The 18,980-nt window shown below is 28.6% G+C and overlaps 1 protein-coding gene across 1 annotated transcript; it reads right to left on the bottom strand.

The window, feature by feature from the left end:
* Nucleotides 1-2,557: 2,557 nt before the first annotated feature.
* On the bottom strand, nucleotides 2,558-7,962 carry LOC129318170 (BTB/POZ domain and ankyrin repeat-containing protein NPR1-like). The gene is made up of 5 exons (XM_054962790.1): nucleotides 7,608-7,962; nucleotides 6,748-7,324; nucleotides 5,318-6,071; nucleotides 4,588-4,776; nucleotides 2,558-3,327 (listed from the first exon to the last, which is right to left on the bottom strand). The coding sequence occupies exons 2-5, from the start codon at nucleotides 7,291-7,293 to the stop codon at nucleotides 3,053-3,055; spliced, it is 1,764 nt and encodes a 587-aa protein (XP_054818765.1). The 5' UTR covers nucleotides 7,294-7,324; nucleotides 7,608-7,962; the 3' UTR covers nucleotides 2,558-3,052.
* Between the last annotated feature and the right edge of the window lie 11,018 nt (nucleotides 7,963-18,980).

Here is an 18,980-nt window from a genome sequence, read left to right as displayed (position 1 = left end):
TAAAGTCCCAATTTAAGTTACACAATCAATTTCATAATATAAGATAGTTTAAACGATAAAGTCTCACGCGTAATAGATCACAATTCAAACATATCTTTTACTTGAATTGCCACAGAACCTAGTCTTCTTTCTCCTCCTCTTCTATTTCATTCGCGTCATATTAATATATTTAGATAAAAATTTCTTGAGCCTCTTCTTTTTAAATTAAAATTAAGAATGAAGATAAAAAAATTAAAGAAATTAATGCATTATAAATTTCATAAGTTTAAAAATATACAACATTTGGTTAAAATTAACAGAAATAGGCTGGATAGTCTATTTTTTATAATTGATAATTTTTTTTACATCATGAGATAGCAGAGGTTATCTAATGTTTCTCAAAAAATAATGCATGATTAAATTTATACATTTATCTTAAAAAATTAATTATTTGCTGAAATTAAGTGCTATATGTCATTTTTTGTCAAAATTTTTATGGGCCTTACATGAAAAGTTAATGTTTGTTAAGTGAAATTAACTATTTGGTCAAAAAAAAAGTGAAATTAAGTATGAGTATTGGATGTTTTATTTTTTAAAATTAAAAATTTATTTTACATTATTTATACTATAAAATATTTAATATTTTTAAAAAAAATAATTGATAATTAAATTTGTACATTTATTATCCTAACAAATATAATTTTATAATTGATGATTTCAAGCCTTTTGTTGATTATAAAATTAATGAAAATTTATTTTGATGTGACATAAAAAAAGCCTTGTAATCATTTTCTTTAGTTATGTTTTTCATGTATGGATGATCATGCATGCAACACCCCGGATTTAGTCTAGGCTAGAATGATGACCGCAAAAAATATTCGTTTGAATTTTTTCTTCGTAACACGTGTTTCTTTTTTTTGGATGGCATATTAAAAAAAATTTTTCTTTGTCAAAATTTTAGGAAACTATCTCTACGTCACAGGTTGTTCGTTGTCATTTAATATTTTTGAGAACGCCAATAAAATATATTAGGTTTTATTAACAAGTTTACTTTTACTTTCTTTACAGGAACAATTAAACTCCAAAAAAATAACTTTAATTAACATTAAAAATCCTTGTATCAGATATAACTGCTATAATTGATAGTTTATTTTTTTTTTAACATCACTATTCTTTGATTTCAATTTATTATAAGATCAATTTAAATTATTATTTTTATATGACTTAAGAAATTCCTTCTATTCAATTTTACTTTTGTATTTTTCATATTACATATTCATTGTCCTTTCTTTTGTATCAATGATAATCGGTGCAACACACGGGAGTTACTATTCAAAAATTTCGTCATACCTTATTTTTCAAAGATATTTTATGAATTCAATGCGATCCAAATGATTTCAATAACATACAATTTCTAAAACAATTGATATACAAAAGTTTAATAATACTCTATAAACATTTACCGTTATTATTACATCTACAGTATAACATGATTTATAATTTCATTTTTTCTTTAAATTAAAAGTGTGTTAAAAAATCTTTGATGCACATAATGAGGAAACTTCATTATTTGAAGTTAATTTTGTTGGTAAAAAAAAAGTTAATTTTATAATCTTTTGTTTTTAAAATTTTGTCATACTTTTCTATGTGCTCAAAACCGCTGTGCACGGAATCGGTCTAGTGTTAAATCATATCGTCTCAGAGTATTAAAAATTTCTACATTTAGTATAAAAAATCTTAACATTTAAATTGTCATTGAAAATTTGATGTATCAACCAATGTATTTATTAATTTTTCTAGACAAATGATTAAAAGCAATTGTTCAGTCTCTTATAACGAGTCTCCTTTTTTTTTTTTTTGATAATTTCAATGAGAGGATAGTTTCTAGGTATGGATGACTTGCTCAAAATAATAGTTTACATTTTGCAATTCTATTTTCCATGGAAGCTTGTGCTACGCTCTGTGAAATTGATTTAAAACGTCAATGTTATTTCATAGTGAAAGAATAGGATCACGGGACGTTTAGTTTTGTTTCTATTTTTAAAAGCAATTTTTCATTTTTAAAAAACAAAAAAAGAAAAAATTTGTTTGGATAAATGTTTTGAATTTAATTGTTTTTAAAATTATTTTTACCTTTTTTAAAAAAAAAATAAAAAACATTTTAAAACTGTTTTCATTTTTTTTATATTCAAAATACATTATATTTCATTATTGAAAACTAAATCACTTGATTAATCACTATCACAAACCACCACCAGTAACTACCAACAACCCTTACTATCAACTGATCTTTTTTAATTATAAAAATGTCTTTAAATTAACACAACTAAATAAATTTTCCTTTTGTTTTGTTTTAAAAAATAATTTTAAAAATTATATTACAAAAAAATTTAAAAACAAAAAATAAAAACTGAAACCAAACAAACCCTTAACATGCATATTTTTGTTTTTAACTTTTTTTAGTATGATTTTCAATTGATTCAGTTAATTTATTAAAAAAAAATACTTGTATTGATATGAACTATGAACCTGAAATATCAAACCACAGACAAAACCAGCTACAAATAAAAAACTATGAAACACAGAAACCCACATCTTGATCATATTATTGCTAACCCACTTAGCAGAAACCACAAACTCAATATACACAAACTGTCAAGTTCATCTCAATGACTACTTTATAAGTTCAAGTGAACCATCAACTTAATGAACTTGATGACTAGAGGAATGATACATTTTACATATGCTAAGTGATCATAAAACTACTTTCAAGTACATCCTTCTAGCCAAAATCATCATCATCAATCAAAACCCTAATTCAACATGAATTGAGATCCTCTACAGTCATAATCCCAGAGAGGAAGAGGATAGGATGGGTATTATATATACGCAATCCTGTGTTCTTATTTAACTCTCCTAATTTATGACTGTGCAAATGTAAAGGATCTCATTTATGTGAAAATAGCAGTTCAGCGGCAAAAATATAGTACTGTTGTTACACTTGCACTAATACAGAGAAGCTAAAGCTACATGATCAGCTTGGGGTCTCACTCTAGAAATTAATACATGGACTTCACTTCTTCCTCGCTCTTTGGCTGCTGAGACCTCCTTTCTTAGATGAGGATGATGAGGAAGAAACAGAGGAGGAAAAACCTGAACCATTGTTTTCAGCCATGTCCTTGTGAAATGCCTTCTGCACATCCTCTTTAAGCTCCATGAAGCGTTGTTTCTTGATTCTCTGCTCTTGTTCTGAACCCTTCTCTAGGAAGAAAATATCCGGCATATCGTCATCGAGAAACTTATCAAGAACCTCAGAGCAGTGCGGAAAGAATCGCCGGCCATTCTCAACTGTGAAAAATGTCAAAATATGTTCAAGAATTAGTTAAAAAACGCCCAGAATCTTTGTTTCCTGGTCATCCATAATTGCTAATTGCATCAGAATCTCAATCCCATATGTGCATTTATAATACAATAAACAAAGAAGTTTCAAATAGCAATGAGCATGCTGTAAAGCTAAACAATTTAGCAAAAACGCTCAGAATCTTTGTTTCGTTTTTTGGTCATCCATCATTGCTATTTACTTCAAACTCAATCCCACATGTGCATTTACAGAGCAATAAATAAAGACGTTTAAAAATTTCACCAAAAAGAAGTTTAAAATTGGCAAATTTTGGTTCATGGATTCAGGATTCACCAATGCAAGTTCTCCCATTCAAGAGATGCAAAGTTTCTTCAATACATTTTATAGTGTTATGACAATCTTGGGTCTAATAAAAATTTCAAATAGCAGTGAGTATGTTGTAAAGCTAAAAAATTTAGAAGCATACATTCAGCCTGTAATTATCATTATCCCAGCCTTATGATGCTCTATGTTTTGACCCTGATTTTATCTTGAAAGGAATAGGCTTTATGTTAGATCTTTATTCTTTTTGGACATTTTCCTATGTAAATAGTTTCTTAAGACACCAAGAGATTCATTTTTTTCCTGTGGCATGATTTTAAGATTATAAAACAACAAATAAATTTTTCAGTAGCTAAAGTCACAGATACCACTTCAGTGAAATTAAAATGAAATATAAGTAGAAAAACAGTTTAAGCTTAAAGAGAAAACAAATTAAAAGTAGCAGCATCTTTTTCACACAACATTTATGCTAAAAAAAAGTTATATTTTTAGCTGTGCCTCCCTCAATGAAGAATCAGATGAATCAACTGATGCGCTCTAGCTTTTGGCAGGGCAGGTACCCTAGGTCCTTGAATCATAAATCTTCTTTCTTCTCAATGATTAGAAACAAGTAAAATTAAATAATCAAGATATGAAAAACTTTTCATATGAATTGAAATTTCAGTTTACTGACGAAATAAATTTCAGGTTCGTTTGTGATAGAGTATGAAAAGTGGGAGGAACAAGGACAGAGAGAGCTACTCTAGAAGAAAGGATCAATACATACTCCTAAACTCAAATATTCATCACCCAATTCCAAGATTTTCAAACTTCTGAAATGTCATTGGAAAGAACCAGGCAGACATGCAAGTAGAATTTGATGTTAAGTGTCAACAGAATAAGTCATGTCCATTGGGGGGGGGGGGAGTCACTTGAAAGCGGCATACCTGTTTTCATAAGGGATTGCAATCTTAACTGAAGTTTTCTGTTTCTCATATAAGGAGTTTCATTTAGATCAACTTCTCTTAGGTGGCAACTTGAGCCCCTCGATGGGTTTGCATATAGTGTCGACTCTGCCTCAGCATTATCCATGGCCACTTTAGCCTCAGCAGGAAACAACAGCCGAGCAAAAGCAACTGCAACATGAAAGAGAACACTTTTTATTCCCACATTTGTGGTACAAAATTCTACAGAAGAAAAAAATATATATATATACATACAGAGAGTTCAGAATTGATCAAACTTTCACCATGCCCATATATTCTCATGAAATTTACTTTTTTTCAGGGGAGAAAAAATTCTTAGAGGCACTCCCATAGGCCACCGTTGCAGGACTATCAGAGGTCTGCGTGTTATACTGGTTACTGGAAAGACTAATTTGACAAAAGATATGAAGGTTTTAGTTCTCTTCAATGTGATAGGAGAGGAAACAGAAATGGCCAGTAGGCAAAAATATCTCTGACAAGTGGCATGGAAGGAGGATTCTCTTGAACTGAAACACACGTGTCAATTTGCTTCATAAGACTATCAATCCAGAAAAATTTTTATAATTCAACATTGTTTATCAAAAAGCCAGTATCATCTATATGTGGATATATTGGATGCATATTCCTAAAGTAAAATGATAAGGAAAACTATTTTCTTTGAAAGAAAGTGACAGATAAGTGAAGGCTATACCTCTGTTTTCCAGATAATCAAGTCTCATGTGCAAATCATCAGCGCTTAACTCTGGTGAAACAGTTGCATTCACAGACATTGAAATTCTTCTCATTTCTCTCTCCAGGAGATCAACACAGAGCTTGTCGTTGTTAGATTTCTTCCCCTGCACAGATTGCTCATTATAATCCTTGGGTCTTGTCATCCTCCGACAAATTGCAACAGCCGTCTGTCCATCTGATGTGATATTTGATACACAGGCCCCTTTAGTCAACAGTGCCACCAAAATTGTTGGATCTTTCCGCCTTGCAGCCACATGAAGAACTGTATAACCTCGAGGATTTGTGCGGTTTATGTCAGCAAACCCAAGATTAAGAACTTCTTTAACAATCTTAGGATCACAATAGGCACAGGCATAGTGTAGGGCATAAGCATCATCTAGTGTGACACAAGACTCCTTCAAAAGAAGAGTCATCAGCTCAATATCATCAGAGTCCAATGCTTTAAGGATCCTCCTAATACTTTTTTCACTTGAAGGTTCCACTTCCATTGCATCAGGAGTAGATTCTGTCAGATCTTTGCGTCGGAGTGATTTGATTTCACCAAAAACTTCAGGTGGGAGCTCTCTATCCAAAGTTGTGTTTTCAAGGTCAGATCTTGCTAATCTTTGGATGCAGTTTGACCGAAGCTGGTCCAGTTGGCAATGGAAGGCTGCCATAAGAATAGGAATCACATCTTCTACAAGAGCCTTCTCAACAAAATTGAGGAGACGCCGCTGCATTAATGAAGAGATATCCCAATTAGATCTGTTTCGAATACATTGAAGAGTATATATAAGAAAGAATAAAAGAGTTTAAGCTACTTGATTAGCTTCTTTAGTTGAGATAAAAGGCTACACAAGTAACATCAAAAAATGATAAGATAAGGAAAACATCCAAAGGTACTGCTGTGGAGAAAGAAGTGAAAAATAACTTGGAAGAGTATGAGACTGCAGACATATCTTCAAGCAAAACATAGCCATGCCAAATTAGATCCACTGGACAATAAAGATAACATGTTCCAAAGAACAAACATGTCACTAAGAGCAATTTCCAAATCTTACAAACATAATTGAGAAAACAAAATATCCAAGTGCTGTTATAAGTCCTTGCAAAGCTTTGGGAAAGCTTCATCCGCTGTTGTTTTAGAAGGATAGAGAAGTATTGTTCTCTCAACCACCCATCATGTCATGTCCTACAAAACAAGGCTTTATTTGATATAAAAGTTCAATCTCTGTGACTTTGTTAGAGAACTTTTCAATCAGGATGTAATTTGTTAATATCAGACTTTCAATTTATTGCCCTGGATTTGTCCCATGTTACCCTCTCTGCACAATGGTAAATACAAAAACATGAAAAAGAAAGTAAGAAAGTGAATTGATATGCTTAGAACAGGAAGCATGCACAACTAACCTGAACAAGTAAAACAAGCTCTTTCATCTGAAATGTGGCAGAAGCATACATTAGCTCTAAAGCATAGTTAATAGCAGGCCGGCATGCATCATGTACACACGTTTCATCAACACATGTTGATACTTCTGGTGGTGATGCCTTCAGCTTTCCAGTGTACAAATAGTGCAAGAAAACAAGGAAGGCTTCATAACCAACGATGCCGTGAGGCACCAGGTCTGACATGAGATACCTTGGCTTACCTTCCTTCACTGAGCCATCATTTCCTTTCTTAAAAAGTTCATGAAAATACTGACTACGTGAAGCCAACATACACCTATGAACACCCACAGGTTTGTCCTCAACAACAATATCAACATCACTATAGTCATATTCAGGATCTATCAGTAGCTTCTCAAGGCTTCCGCTCAACTTACTGAGGCTCAAGTTGTCAAGATTTGCCACATGCTCATGGCTAGTGCAGGCAGATATGTTGGGATAACTTGATCCATTTGATAAGTAAGATGATGCAAAGCTCAAGGATGATGATGCTTCGTTTGCATTATCCATCAGTACTAGATTACAATTTAGCCCAAGAATCCTATTATAACGAATTAAATTATTACAAAACCGAAACCAGTATACTCTACAGATTAAAGAAGCTCAAATGCACAAAATCCATTAGGGCACTGTTTTATTGTCACCAAGAACAACACCAAATATCACGTACAAGCCAAATAATTAAAGTCGGATTCCCAGAAGAAAAAACCTGGCATCTTTGTGTAACAGTGCCCCATCTGACCGACAAAATTTATTGAAGAACAAATAAAAAAATAGACCTTGCAAACGCATCCAAAGGAAAAATAGAATCAAATCTCACATACTGGATCAAGCTTTAGCTCGAGATTGAAGATGAGCTTTGAGAGCATGAATCAGAGACAAATCTTCAGAAAGTCACTTCATGAGTAGGCTGAAAGTTGACCCACGAAGCTTTAAACAGCAGCAAAAGCCAGAAAAGAAAGGTCTGAGAAAGGAGAAGAAGAGCTTCTGACTTCTGAGATAGTTTTACCAGAAGAATGCTTGAATCCTTCAAGGGAAGGGGTTGTGCGTCTGCTCTGGCATGAGCACAAAGGCAGACCGAGAACGGAAAAAGAAAGAAGCCAATGAGAGAGAGTTGACTTGCAAGACGGAAGGAGCAAATACAGAGAATTGATGCTTTGAGGGGTTCCTGGAAATGAAAGAAAATATTTAACAATTTGAAAAATCTAAGTGCCCACGCAACTACTAGACTCACATGACAAAGGACGATCGATATAAATATAAAAATACACACACAGAGATAAACGTTCACGTTTATTTTCATGGTAAGTACTGGAGTCCGCATTATTATTTTTCTTTTGGGGATAATATCATTAAAGAGCGGCTGAAAAGGACCATATTTATATTTAAAGAGTAAAACGATGTGAAAAAAATTGATTGGGGGCTGAAATGAAACAAAGTTCTGCTGTGAAATTACCTCATTACCCCAAAGGATGAAGGGAAAAGAAAATGCACAAAACCATTTATGCAAAAGAAAATTGTCAACTTCCGTGATAAGTTAAATTAGAGGAGGAATGATAGTTAAATTCTAAAGAAAGATTAATGATAATTAGGTCTGTGATAAATTTGTTTAAAAAATAAATTGTAAATTTAATTTTAAATAATTATAAATTCAACAATTTCAATTATAAATACAATATTTATTCTTTTGTTAAGATATAAATACAATATTTAAATTCTAAACATAGCTCTCAATTTATAATTAAGATTCTTGTATATATAAAAAAACCGTCTAAATTAATATATGTAATTCAATTTTTTGGAAAATATTATTGAGACCTAATTATCAGTAATTTCTTTTTTAGCCTTTATTATCATTTGCCCTAAATTAATTATATGTTCTATGCTCTCATTTAAATCATAGAGGTAATGAAATGAGGTAAATTCACAAAGAAAAAAAATAATAATTTAATTTCAATCCTATATCCAATGAAGTACGAAGGAATTTTAAAATATTTTAGTCCTTTTAGTAATAATATTTTTCCTATTTTTTGGAGTGGGTAGATACAAATATCATTTTTTCCACCACATAAACATATACAAACATTATAACGATATTTATTCTCCACTTGATACTCATGAAAAGATTCTTACAAGTGCTTGAGTGTCGCAACTTAATCAGTGAATTTTTTTTATTACAACTTAATCTATAAATTAATGCTACTTGCATTTAATGCATCCAATTATAGCAATAAAGGCAAACTAGCTAGTTGAGTCAAAAACTCGATTTTTTTTATGAGAATGCTTTGTACTATAATTGAAAATAAAATTTTGTATTTTCTATGCTAAAAGTAAGGCATGTTTTCCCTCCAGTCCATAATGAATTTTACATACTAAGAGTGAAAAGAAATGCAATCTAATATGGCCCATAATACGACATGTCAAAAAATTAATAAAAAAGAAACAGAGATGCAAAATTAAACTCGTACAATGTCTGAAAAAATATTCTTTTCTACATCAGAATCCTTTGACTTCTTATGCATTCAAGAATACTTTGACTCCTTTAACACTCTTGCAGTTCACTCCGCCTACATCTTATCCTTACCATTTAAGTTTGTCTTAGATGGCTTTTTCTTTTTTATTATTATTATGAATGAGATTCAAATCACTTTTAATCTAAGATCATAGCCTCCAAATTCATCAATCTTCTTCTTAACTTTGATGACAATGATGTCAAATTCTATTTTTTGAATCTTTCTCTCCTTCTTTGGATTCTTCTTTTGAGGAAGCAAGCAAAAAAACACAATGATTTTGGCATTTTCTTATTTGAAATTCTCTTGATATCCTTTTCTTTGAATGAAGTACTAAGAATTTTCCTATGGTTCTCAAATTTTTTACTCAAAGACATTTGTCTCTATCTTTCTCTCATACAAGATCTCTTTTGATAAGGATTTAAATTTTAATTCACTATGTTATTCTTATTATGGATACTTTATTTCTTAATCAAATAATTTTTCAAAAAACTATGGAAAAGAGGGCTGAAGCGAGGTTATTACTATATCCATATCCATACTCCACACATATCTTCCAATTGATTGATTTTTCCTATTTGATGTTTATCTATGCCAATCAATTAGATAAATAAAAGTAATTTATTTATTCGATATGCATATTGAGATTTTATTTTTATAATAATAAAAATATTTAAATAATTTGATTTTGAAGGTATAAAACGTTTTTTATGAAATAAATTACACTGAAAAAATAAATTAAATGGACTCAAGCATATTTTTATCAACATTTTATACCAGAAAATATACTTTATCATTAATCAACAATAAATGTTAATCAATTAGATGAAATGTACCAATTTTGACAATTATTATCGTATGTTACGATTTAGTATCCATCTCATAGTAGTTTCTTTGTACTATGCATAGTTTCGTCGTCGTCGTCGTAATAAATTTTAAATTTCAAACTTTGGCCACCATCATCTTCTTTCTTCTTCCCCTCCTCTTTGATTCAAAAGTACTTTATTTATTTATTAATTTTAATTTTTAAATGACGATGAGTAGTTCCATGACTCCATTGTTATTTAAAATTTTATTCTAGCTTTCTTTTTTCCCCTTTCATGTTTCTATTCTCCCTCTCCCTCTCCTTTCTCTAAAAAAAATTACTGATCAATTAAATTATCTTTACTTTTAATTTTTTAGATAATATATTTTTGGTTAATAAAATAAATTATGCAAATAAAAAAATATTTTTTTGTGCACTCAAGATTTCAAATTTTTTTATTTTATGAAAATTAAAATTTAAATAATAATTTATTCTATTTTAAAATTGCTTTGCTCCTGCATATTAAAGATATAAATAATTACTTAATTTATTCTAAAGTGTGTTATTCCTGAATAAGTTTGTACTCTTTCTTTGATTAATATGTGAAAAAATTTTGAAATTAGGCAAAAAAAATATACTTTCCACTAAGTTCTTCCCCCCATAATCTATCGAAGAAGAAACTTTGCCTCAAAAGATATTTCTAAATCTGTCATTGGTTGTCCCAGGTAAATTAAAATCTAAGCACCAATTTTTATTTTGCAATATGTTATTCTTGTGTATATTAAGAAATATAAACAGTTTTTTTAAAATTTCTCACCCCTACAAATTAAAATGTAATTAGCTTGTTCTTTTTTAGAATTTGTTGGGGCATGCATCATCTCACGAAAAAAATAAATTATGTAATTTAATAAACTATTTACAATTGTTTAGGCCATAATAGTATTTATAAATAACAGTTATAGCTAAACGTAAAAATAAATAAAAATTATGTATATATTGAATAATGATTTTAAATTAAGCAAATATCATAATTAATATTATAGTATTCTCACCATCCTCTATATAAATCACTTCTAATTATCTCACGGTAATATAGTTAAATCATTAGTGTTGTTTAAGAAAGGAAATAAACTTTTCATTTTACTCCCATTAAATGCGTCGTATTTAAAATTTTCATTTTCACAACAGTCTGTCTTCCCAGTTAATCTTTCCATCAAACTTGGCACGAAATGACGGGGAAATAGGAAAAATTGGGCGAACCATATTCGTGCTCATCAAGACTAGTAAGATATAGAATGTCTAATTTTAAAACTTTTAATTTATATTCTGATAAAATTAAGTATAAGTCTCATAGAGTATACTTTTTTATATAAGTCTCACAAAATTTAAAAATTACAGCTAAGTCTTTTGAAATGTAAATGTAATTTAAAATTAGGATGCATAAACAATAATACTCTTATTAAAAATATATTATATCAATTCAATAATTTATAACTATTTTATTAATAATTTATAATTATCACTTCAACTTTTTACAAATGCAACGTCAACTGTTTATATCAAATATTTAAACATTTTAACTATTAGATATATAAAGTTACAGTTGTAAAATATTGAAGTGATAATTGTAATTTGGTAATGAAGTAATTGTAAATAATTAGTGTAAATATTTAATAATACATAATCAGTTTAATTATTAAATATATAAAGTTATAGTTATAAATTACTTATGAAATGGTTATAAATTATTTGATTGATATAATATATTCTAACAAGGGCATTATTTTCTTTTGACCCAAATTTTAAATTATATTCAAGTCTCAAGGGACTTGGCTATAGTTTTTGAATTTTGTGAGACTTATTTATAAATAAGTCTGTTTTATGAGACCTATATATAATTTTTTCTTATTTTTTATATTTATTAAAATAAAAATTTATAAAATTTACAATATTCTAAATAAATTTGCTTATCACTGTTTGAGACAGTTTAGATTTACTTTAATTTATTTATCGTTAAAGTGAATGGTCCAAAATTTATATTAAAATTTGTTTACAAATTAACTATCTAGATTTACTCCACAAGCTTTAGGTGCAAAATTTTTAACTTGTAACATTTTTTTAAAAAAATTTTATAAAAAATGTCAGTTAAAATATTATTGTTATTTTTAATATTATGTTTATCAAAATAAAAATTTATATAAATATTTTGATATTAAATTTGAAATTGTTCGTAACACATTTAGATTGTTAGTTTTTAAAATAAATATTAAACTTGATTGTTCAGATTAAATAGATATAATTCATATTGATGATGAAAAGATTTATTAATTTTTTATAAATATAAATTAAAAGCATTAAATCTAGATCGTTTGTATTTAATTTGAACAATCAAGATCTTATTAGGGTGATAAACATTATGGAAGACGGATTGAAAATTGGGTATAAGGAACCTTTCGAAAAATTAATTGGTAAAAAAGACCTTCTGGAAATTGGAGTACCTAGTTTCAAAGTTTGTATTACCACAAACCGAGGCACCAAACGGAAATTAACTCATACAAAGGCTTTCAGATTTTCAGCGAAAAAAGTGGAATCTTCAGGAAAATCATACAAGTGTATCTGGGAAAAAAAAAAGTATAATTTCGACAATTATATTCAGAATACTCCTAACTAAACTTGTAAAATTTTAACTTATACAAAGCAAGCATTTTCAAATTTTTCTAGAATACTCCTAGTAGGCATCGAAAATTTTAATTAATTTTCTCGTTTGTAATTTTTGGTCTTGTGTGCATTATAGATATGATAAACTTGGACACAATACAGATGAATATATAATATGGAGATCAGCAACACATAACTCTATCGTAATTTTCAATGCATATTTATTTGTGTGGCATCAATCATTATCTTCTTACCATGCTGTTTTGAATTTTGTTATTGTAATATATTCAATGGCCAAAAAATCTTTGCGTGAATTAAGATATAATACAAATTAAAATATAGCCACGTCACTAATAGCAGAACTCAACCAAAAACAAATGCAAGTAAGAAATAGAACACCACCTATCTTGTCTTTATAGGACTTAAAGCAAAGAAATAAAAAATGCAAATCACTAATTAATAATCATTTCAATATAGACATGTTGATTTGGGGTCCTGCCAATTAAAATTTCCATCGATTTCAATTACTTTAGTAAGAAATGGATCTAATTAGAGCTGTCAATTAGGGCCAGCCCGGCCCTAAAGGGCCGGCCTTGAAGGGTCAGGCCCTAAACGGGCTGGCCCTAATAAGCATTACATGTCAGGGTTCCATTTTTTAAGGCCCGGCCCTCAGGGCCTTTATCAATAATTTATAATTATCACTTCAACTTTTTACAACTATAACATCAACTTTTTACATCAAATATTTCAAACATTTTAACAATTATATAAGTGAAGTTACAGTTGTAAAATATAAAAGTGATAATTATAAATTAGTGATGAAGTAATTGTAGATAATCAATGTCAAATATTTTAATAATGCGTGATCGATTTAATTATTAAATATATGAAGTTATAATTATAAAAAATTAATGTGATAATTATAAATTACTGATAAAATAGTTATAAATTATTTAATTAATATAATATATTTCTAACAAGTTGGGTTAGTTAAATTGTTTCATGTGTTAAGAGATTTGGCTTAGTCAAATTAATGCCCTGTGTGAATGTCAAAAATTGAGTAAAGGATGTTTGTTGTGTAGATTGAATATTTGAGAATTTGCTTGTGGGAGTTGAACTAATTTAAGAAGTTCAACATGAACGGTAACTCTTGATAATAGGGGTAGAAAATAATTGGAGTAATCATTTTATCTATTAGATTGTGAAATAATTTACAAATATTTATATGAATTATGTGCATTGTATTTTATGAACTGATAGATTAGTAGTATTGTGAAAAAATATGCATATGGTGTGTGAGTGATACTTGCAAAGTATATGAAGAGGCATGTGTATTTGCATCCGAGAGTGTACCCTAGACTAGGATAGGGGGTTATGGCTCTACTTTATATAAGGCTAGAAGTCCTGAAGTTTTTAAGTATAAAGCTTTCTCCACCAGAAAGAACCTATGAGAATATCCATGAGTGTACCCTAGATTAGGGTGGAAGTCATAGCCTACTTTGTATAAGGTTAGGAAGTCTTAACAGTCCAAGTGTTAAGCATGCTCCGCTAGTGGGGACTCAGCAAACCACCTATATTTATGATACCTGGTTTGAGACAGTGGTTTCCTGGGCTCTATTTTATGTAAGACTGGAAGTCTTGGTTTGAGTTTAGAGCTTGCTTCACTAGAGGAATCAGAAGTGCATGAGCATAATGGGTGATTGAAAACAGGATTGTGTATATGCTCATCTATACTATTTTATTGAAAATAGTGCTACTTTATCTCTTGTTTATAATTTTACTTATTAATCAATATTTGAGATTTATTCAAGTTACTAGTACGTATGTTTTACTTCGTTACTTTTGTAAACAGGTGAAAAGAGTACAGGAAGGCCTAGAAAGAAAGTAAGGAAAGAGTAGCCTTAATTGGTAGTGGTATGACTACCATTGCATATAATGAATGTATAATAGTGTTATAAATGACTGAGTTGTCAATTAGGATGCATACATGTATGTATATGTGCATATGTGGTGGTCTTGTTGAACAACTTGCTTGTGTAAATGATATTGTATCTCGTCGAGTGTATCACAATAGTGAATACATGAGTAGGTCTAAATGCTATCCAAGTAAGTTTATATTATATGTGTAACTTGTTTCATTAGTAATGAATGTAAAATTGTTATGTGAAAATGTGTATTTATATGAAACTTGACTAAATAACGAGACTTAGCTCTATCTGTATGAGTCAAGTATGTTTCATAATTTTAACTATATGGTGAGGCTTAACCTCATATGTAAAAGTCAGAGGTGTGAAAGTGAAATAAGTATGGATATATTTATGTGAATGCATATGATACCTTATAGAAGACCACAAATGTATAATGTAACATTGATAAGTCAAAATATGTATTTGATGTGATATATGTGTTATAGTGTGCTAATTAGGTATATGTAATACTTTTGGACTTGGTTCAAAACCCAAAATGGTTTAACGAGATAAGGGAGGGAATTGACAACTTAGGGTGTCAAATTTTGAAAGAAAAATAACTTTTTACACTCAAATATCCAACTTTAGATTGAGCCATTATATTGTATCCAAATTATATTATATCCAAACTTATTTCATTAGGTAGATTATGTTATAAGTTTTGTGTGGAAGCTTTAGTTATTTCAATCGGATATCAAATGTGAAAATGGCGAGTAATAGAAGTTCATATTAGAATTTTTGCTATGACAGCAAAATCTAATACATGTGCCATGGTGTATGGTTTGTAAACTACAGTGCATGACACAGAATCAAGGCACATTGCTCTGTGCTACATGCCATAGTGCATGTGTTGTAAGCTGCGGCGCATAGCATGTTTCTTAGAAAAATAATTGTTGGTTCCTTGAGTCATGGGAATAGCATTTACATTTCTATTAGCCCTTTTTATTAAACATATTTTTTTTAAGAAGTTGGGATCTTGCATTTCAAAAACAAACTAAAGGGTATGTCTTTAATATTGTATTGTATTGTAAATTAAGGTGTGATGTGTAAGTAAAGCTTGGGATGAGCATTGAGACTTTACATTCGCACCTCCTATAAGGAAGTGCAAATTTGAACTGTTTAGATTTAATTTTTTATTTTTATTTTAAATTTAAATGTATTAAAATTAAAAATTTATAAAAATTATAAAAAGCCAATAACTCTGCTCACTAATTTTGAAAGTCTAGATTTAATATAGATAGTCTAAATTTAATATTAAAATTGTTTAATGAGTTGACTACTCTATTCAGAGCATATCTGTACTGTTCAAAGTACATTTAGATAGTTAATTTAAATTTTAATGTTAAATTTAGACCATTTATATTAAATCTAAATGCCACATTGATGAGCATATTTATTAAATTTTTAAATAATTTTTTAAATTTCATTTTAATAATTATAAATATAAATAAAAAAATAAAAATTAAATTTACACTGTCTAAATTTACACCTCCCATAGCTTCCCTCAACAAAGGGAAGCCAACTCCGAGAGAAAGAAGGGCGGCCATGGTCAAAAATTTGGAAGGTGAAGGAGGATGAGTATAAAATGAGTTGGAAAAGTTGGGTGTGCGAAGTAAGCAGAATTTTAATGAAGCAAACACAAATATATATATATAAAAGGTGGATTCCATATGAGCATGCCACCTAAAAATAATAAAGTCAATCAATGGTCAAATGTTTGGATCTATCAACTCGGGATAAAATTGTATTGTTTTAAAAAATACTGAAGCAACATCATGCTTTTAAATATTTTATAATACCTATTGCGAATCAAAAATTTTTTTAAGATAAATTTGTACTTTAGTCTAAAGAAAAAAAAAAAACACGAGGGAATTTGGGATGATGGTAGTATATCATCTGTCTGCTGCACATTGGAAAAAGGAAAGAAATCTGAAAAGTATTGTGAAGTTGGGTAATAAAGAGGGAGAATATCAGCAAAGAATCCTAGAAGTAATTTAATTTCATAAAAAAACTGCTAATAAGTAAATATTAATAATTAATAAGTGAAGTTTTTGTTTTAACGATTATTCAATTCAATTCATCTAAATTCTTATTAAATATTAAATTATTTTAAAAGTCCTTCATTAAAAATTCGAAACACACTAAAGAAACGTGCGGTAGGTCTAGGTGATGATAATACATGAAACGTGCGGTAGGTCTAGGTGATGATAATACATGACCGGTTGCACTTACACGTACAAAGGTACATGTCTAAGTAATATTATAAAAAAATTCTCTATATTATAAATTCTTGGAAGCCAAAATTTTTTTCGAGAGTCACATTGAAGTTCCATGGTAGAAGGCTAAATACATTGCAGTTCCATAAAATCTGAAAAAAGTACTAAAATCTAATTCCTTAAAAATGTAAATAAATTTTCCAATATAATTACCGAAATGCCCTAGTGCATTAAACAGGAAAAGAGCTAAATGTAATTAGATAACTTTTTCATAAACTGTATGAGAAAGACAAAAAATTAAATTCATTTCAAATGCTGTACTAAATTATTTCTTATAACATGTAATTTAATTCACGACTCGAAAATATTATAAAAATATTAAAATTAAAACTAATAATAAAATATTTGAATAAAAAATAACAATAAAATTACGTAAAATCCATTGATGTGGGCAAAGAAAGACAATAAGACTATTAAATAGATTTTTTTAATATTCTAATAAATAATTTCTAAATTTTTGGCCAAAAAAAATTTCTAAATTGATTTTGAGCAGAATCATAACTATAATTAATTCTATAAGCGTTACGCATCAAGCCAGTAAAGAGAGGAGTAACGTTCATTTCTATCACAGCAAACACGCGCGACTTCTAGCTCCAGGCTCAGCCAATTAAATATTATTAAAAATATAATTTTAAATCTTTATATTTTACTCACATTTTATTATTAATTTTTATACTTTTTTTCACTGTTTTTATTTCTATATTTTTATATTTTACTATTTTAGGCCCTTCTATCAATAAAGTATAAAAACTTTGAAAGGATTTAAAATAATAAAGAATAAACATATAAGGATAAAAAAATATCAAAAAAAGTATAGAGATTAGCAATAAAATATGAACGCTATTCAAGAAGTTAAAGTTATGTTTTTCCAATGTCAATCAACAAAAGAAATTCCACGTATCTCCTCTTGGTGGTGAGTTTTCAAGTCTCATATGGTTCTAGCCTAGATGATATCACAAAAGTTGATATTTATTTAGTATCTATTTGAATTTCAGTTGAATATAATAAATTATGAAAATAATTGATTAAGTAGTAGATTTTAATCATAATTGATTATGTTACAACGCAATTTGTTTGAATATTATTTTTTTAAAATTAATTTTAATAAAATTGAAGATGTTTGAATAATTTATTCATAATCAATTTTAACTGTATAAGTTACTAAAAAGGACATTACTTTTTAAAATTAAATTATTGATAAATTTGTATATAATATTATTAAATTTGTTAAATTTATTTAAAAAGTAAAATATATTATTTAAATTATATATATGATTAATTATAAAATTTTAAATTATACTAATATTAACAAATTTAATTTACATAAATGAATAACTCAATATATCTTAATTCAAATAAATTTAATAAAAGAGAAATATTTAATTTTTAAATACCAAATATCAATTTTATAATAATTAATGAAGATAATGATATACAAGTTGATTTCTAATGACATTACGAATATGAGCAATATCTGACAAAGATGTTAAAAACTGTCTGAAAATTTTGGCAATATAAAAAATATAACAATGTAATAAATGATGCAAAATCTTTTTCTAAACCTTTGCAACAACCTTTATAATGATCTTCAATTTCAAGTTAAATTAATTTTCCTCTATCAACTAATATTTTATTTAAATTAATTTTATAACAAGTACTAAGTGAAGAGTAGTGGTTGACAAAAACTTATGCTATAATTTTTTTGAGAATACAAAATTTAAATTTTATTTAAAAAAATAAAAGAGAAGAGAGTTTATTTTAGTTTTATTAAATTTTGCATGTTTCTTATATTTTTTTGGGCCTTTCTTGTCATTTGCCCGTATTTGTTAGATAATTTGAACGCAGAAGCTGAGTGGATTCTTGTGGAAAAATCGATTAGTGTTTGGATAATTTTGGCAAAAATCGATTTTTGCCCCAAACAATCGATTAAAACGCTATCCAAACACGCACTCAGACATTCCCTCGCTTCAGGTACGTTCAA

The sequence above is a fragment of the Prosopis cineraria genome, unplaced genomic scaffold (genome assembly GCF_029017545.1).
Source record: "Prosopis cineraria cultivar Desert tree isolate PC_DT_omini unplaced genomic scaffold, ASM2901754v1 PC8, whole genome shotgun sequence".
Taxonomy (NCBI): Eukaryota; Viridiplantae; Streptophyta; class Magnoliopsida; order Fabales; family Fabaceae; genus Prosopis; species Prosopis cineraria.
The sequence above is the reverse complement of the archived record's forward strand: the minus strand, read 5'-3'. Positions and strand labels throughout refer to the sequence as shown.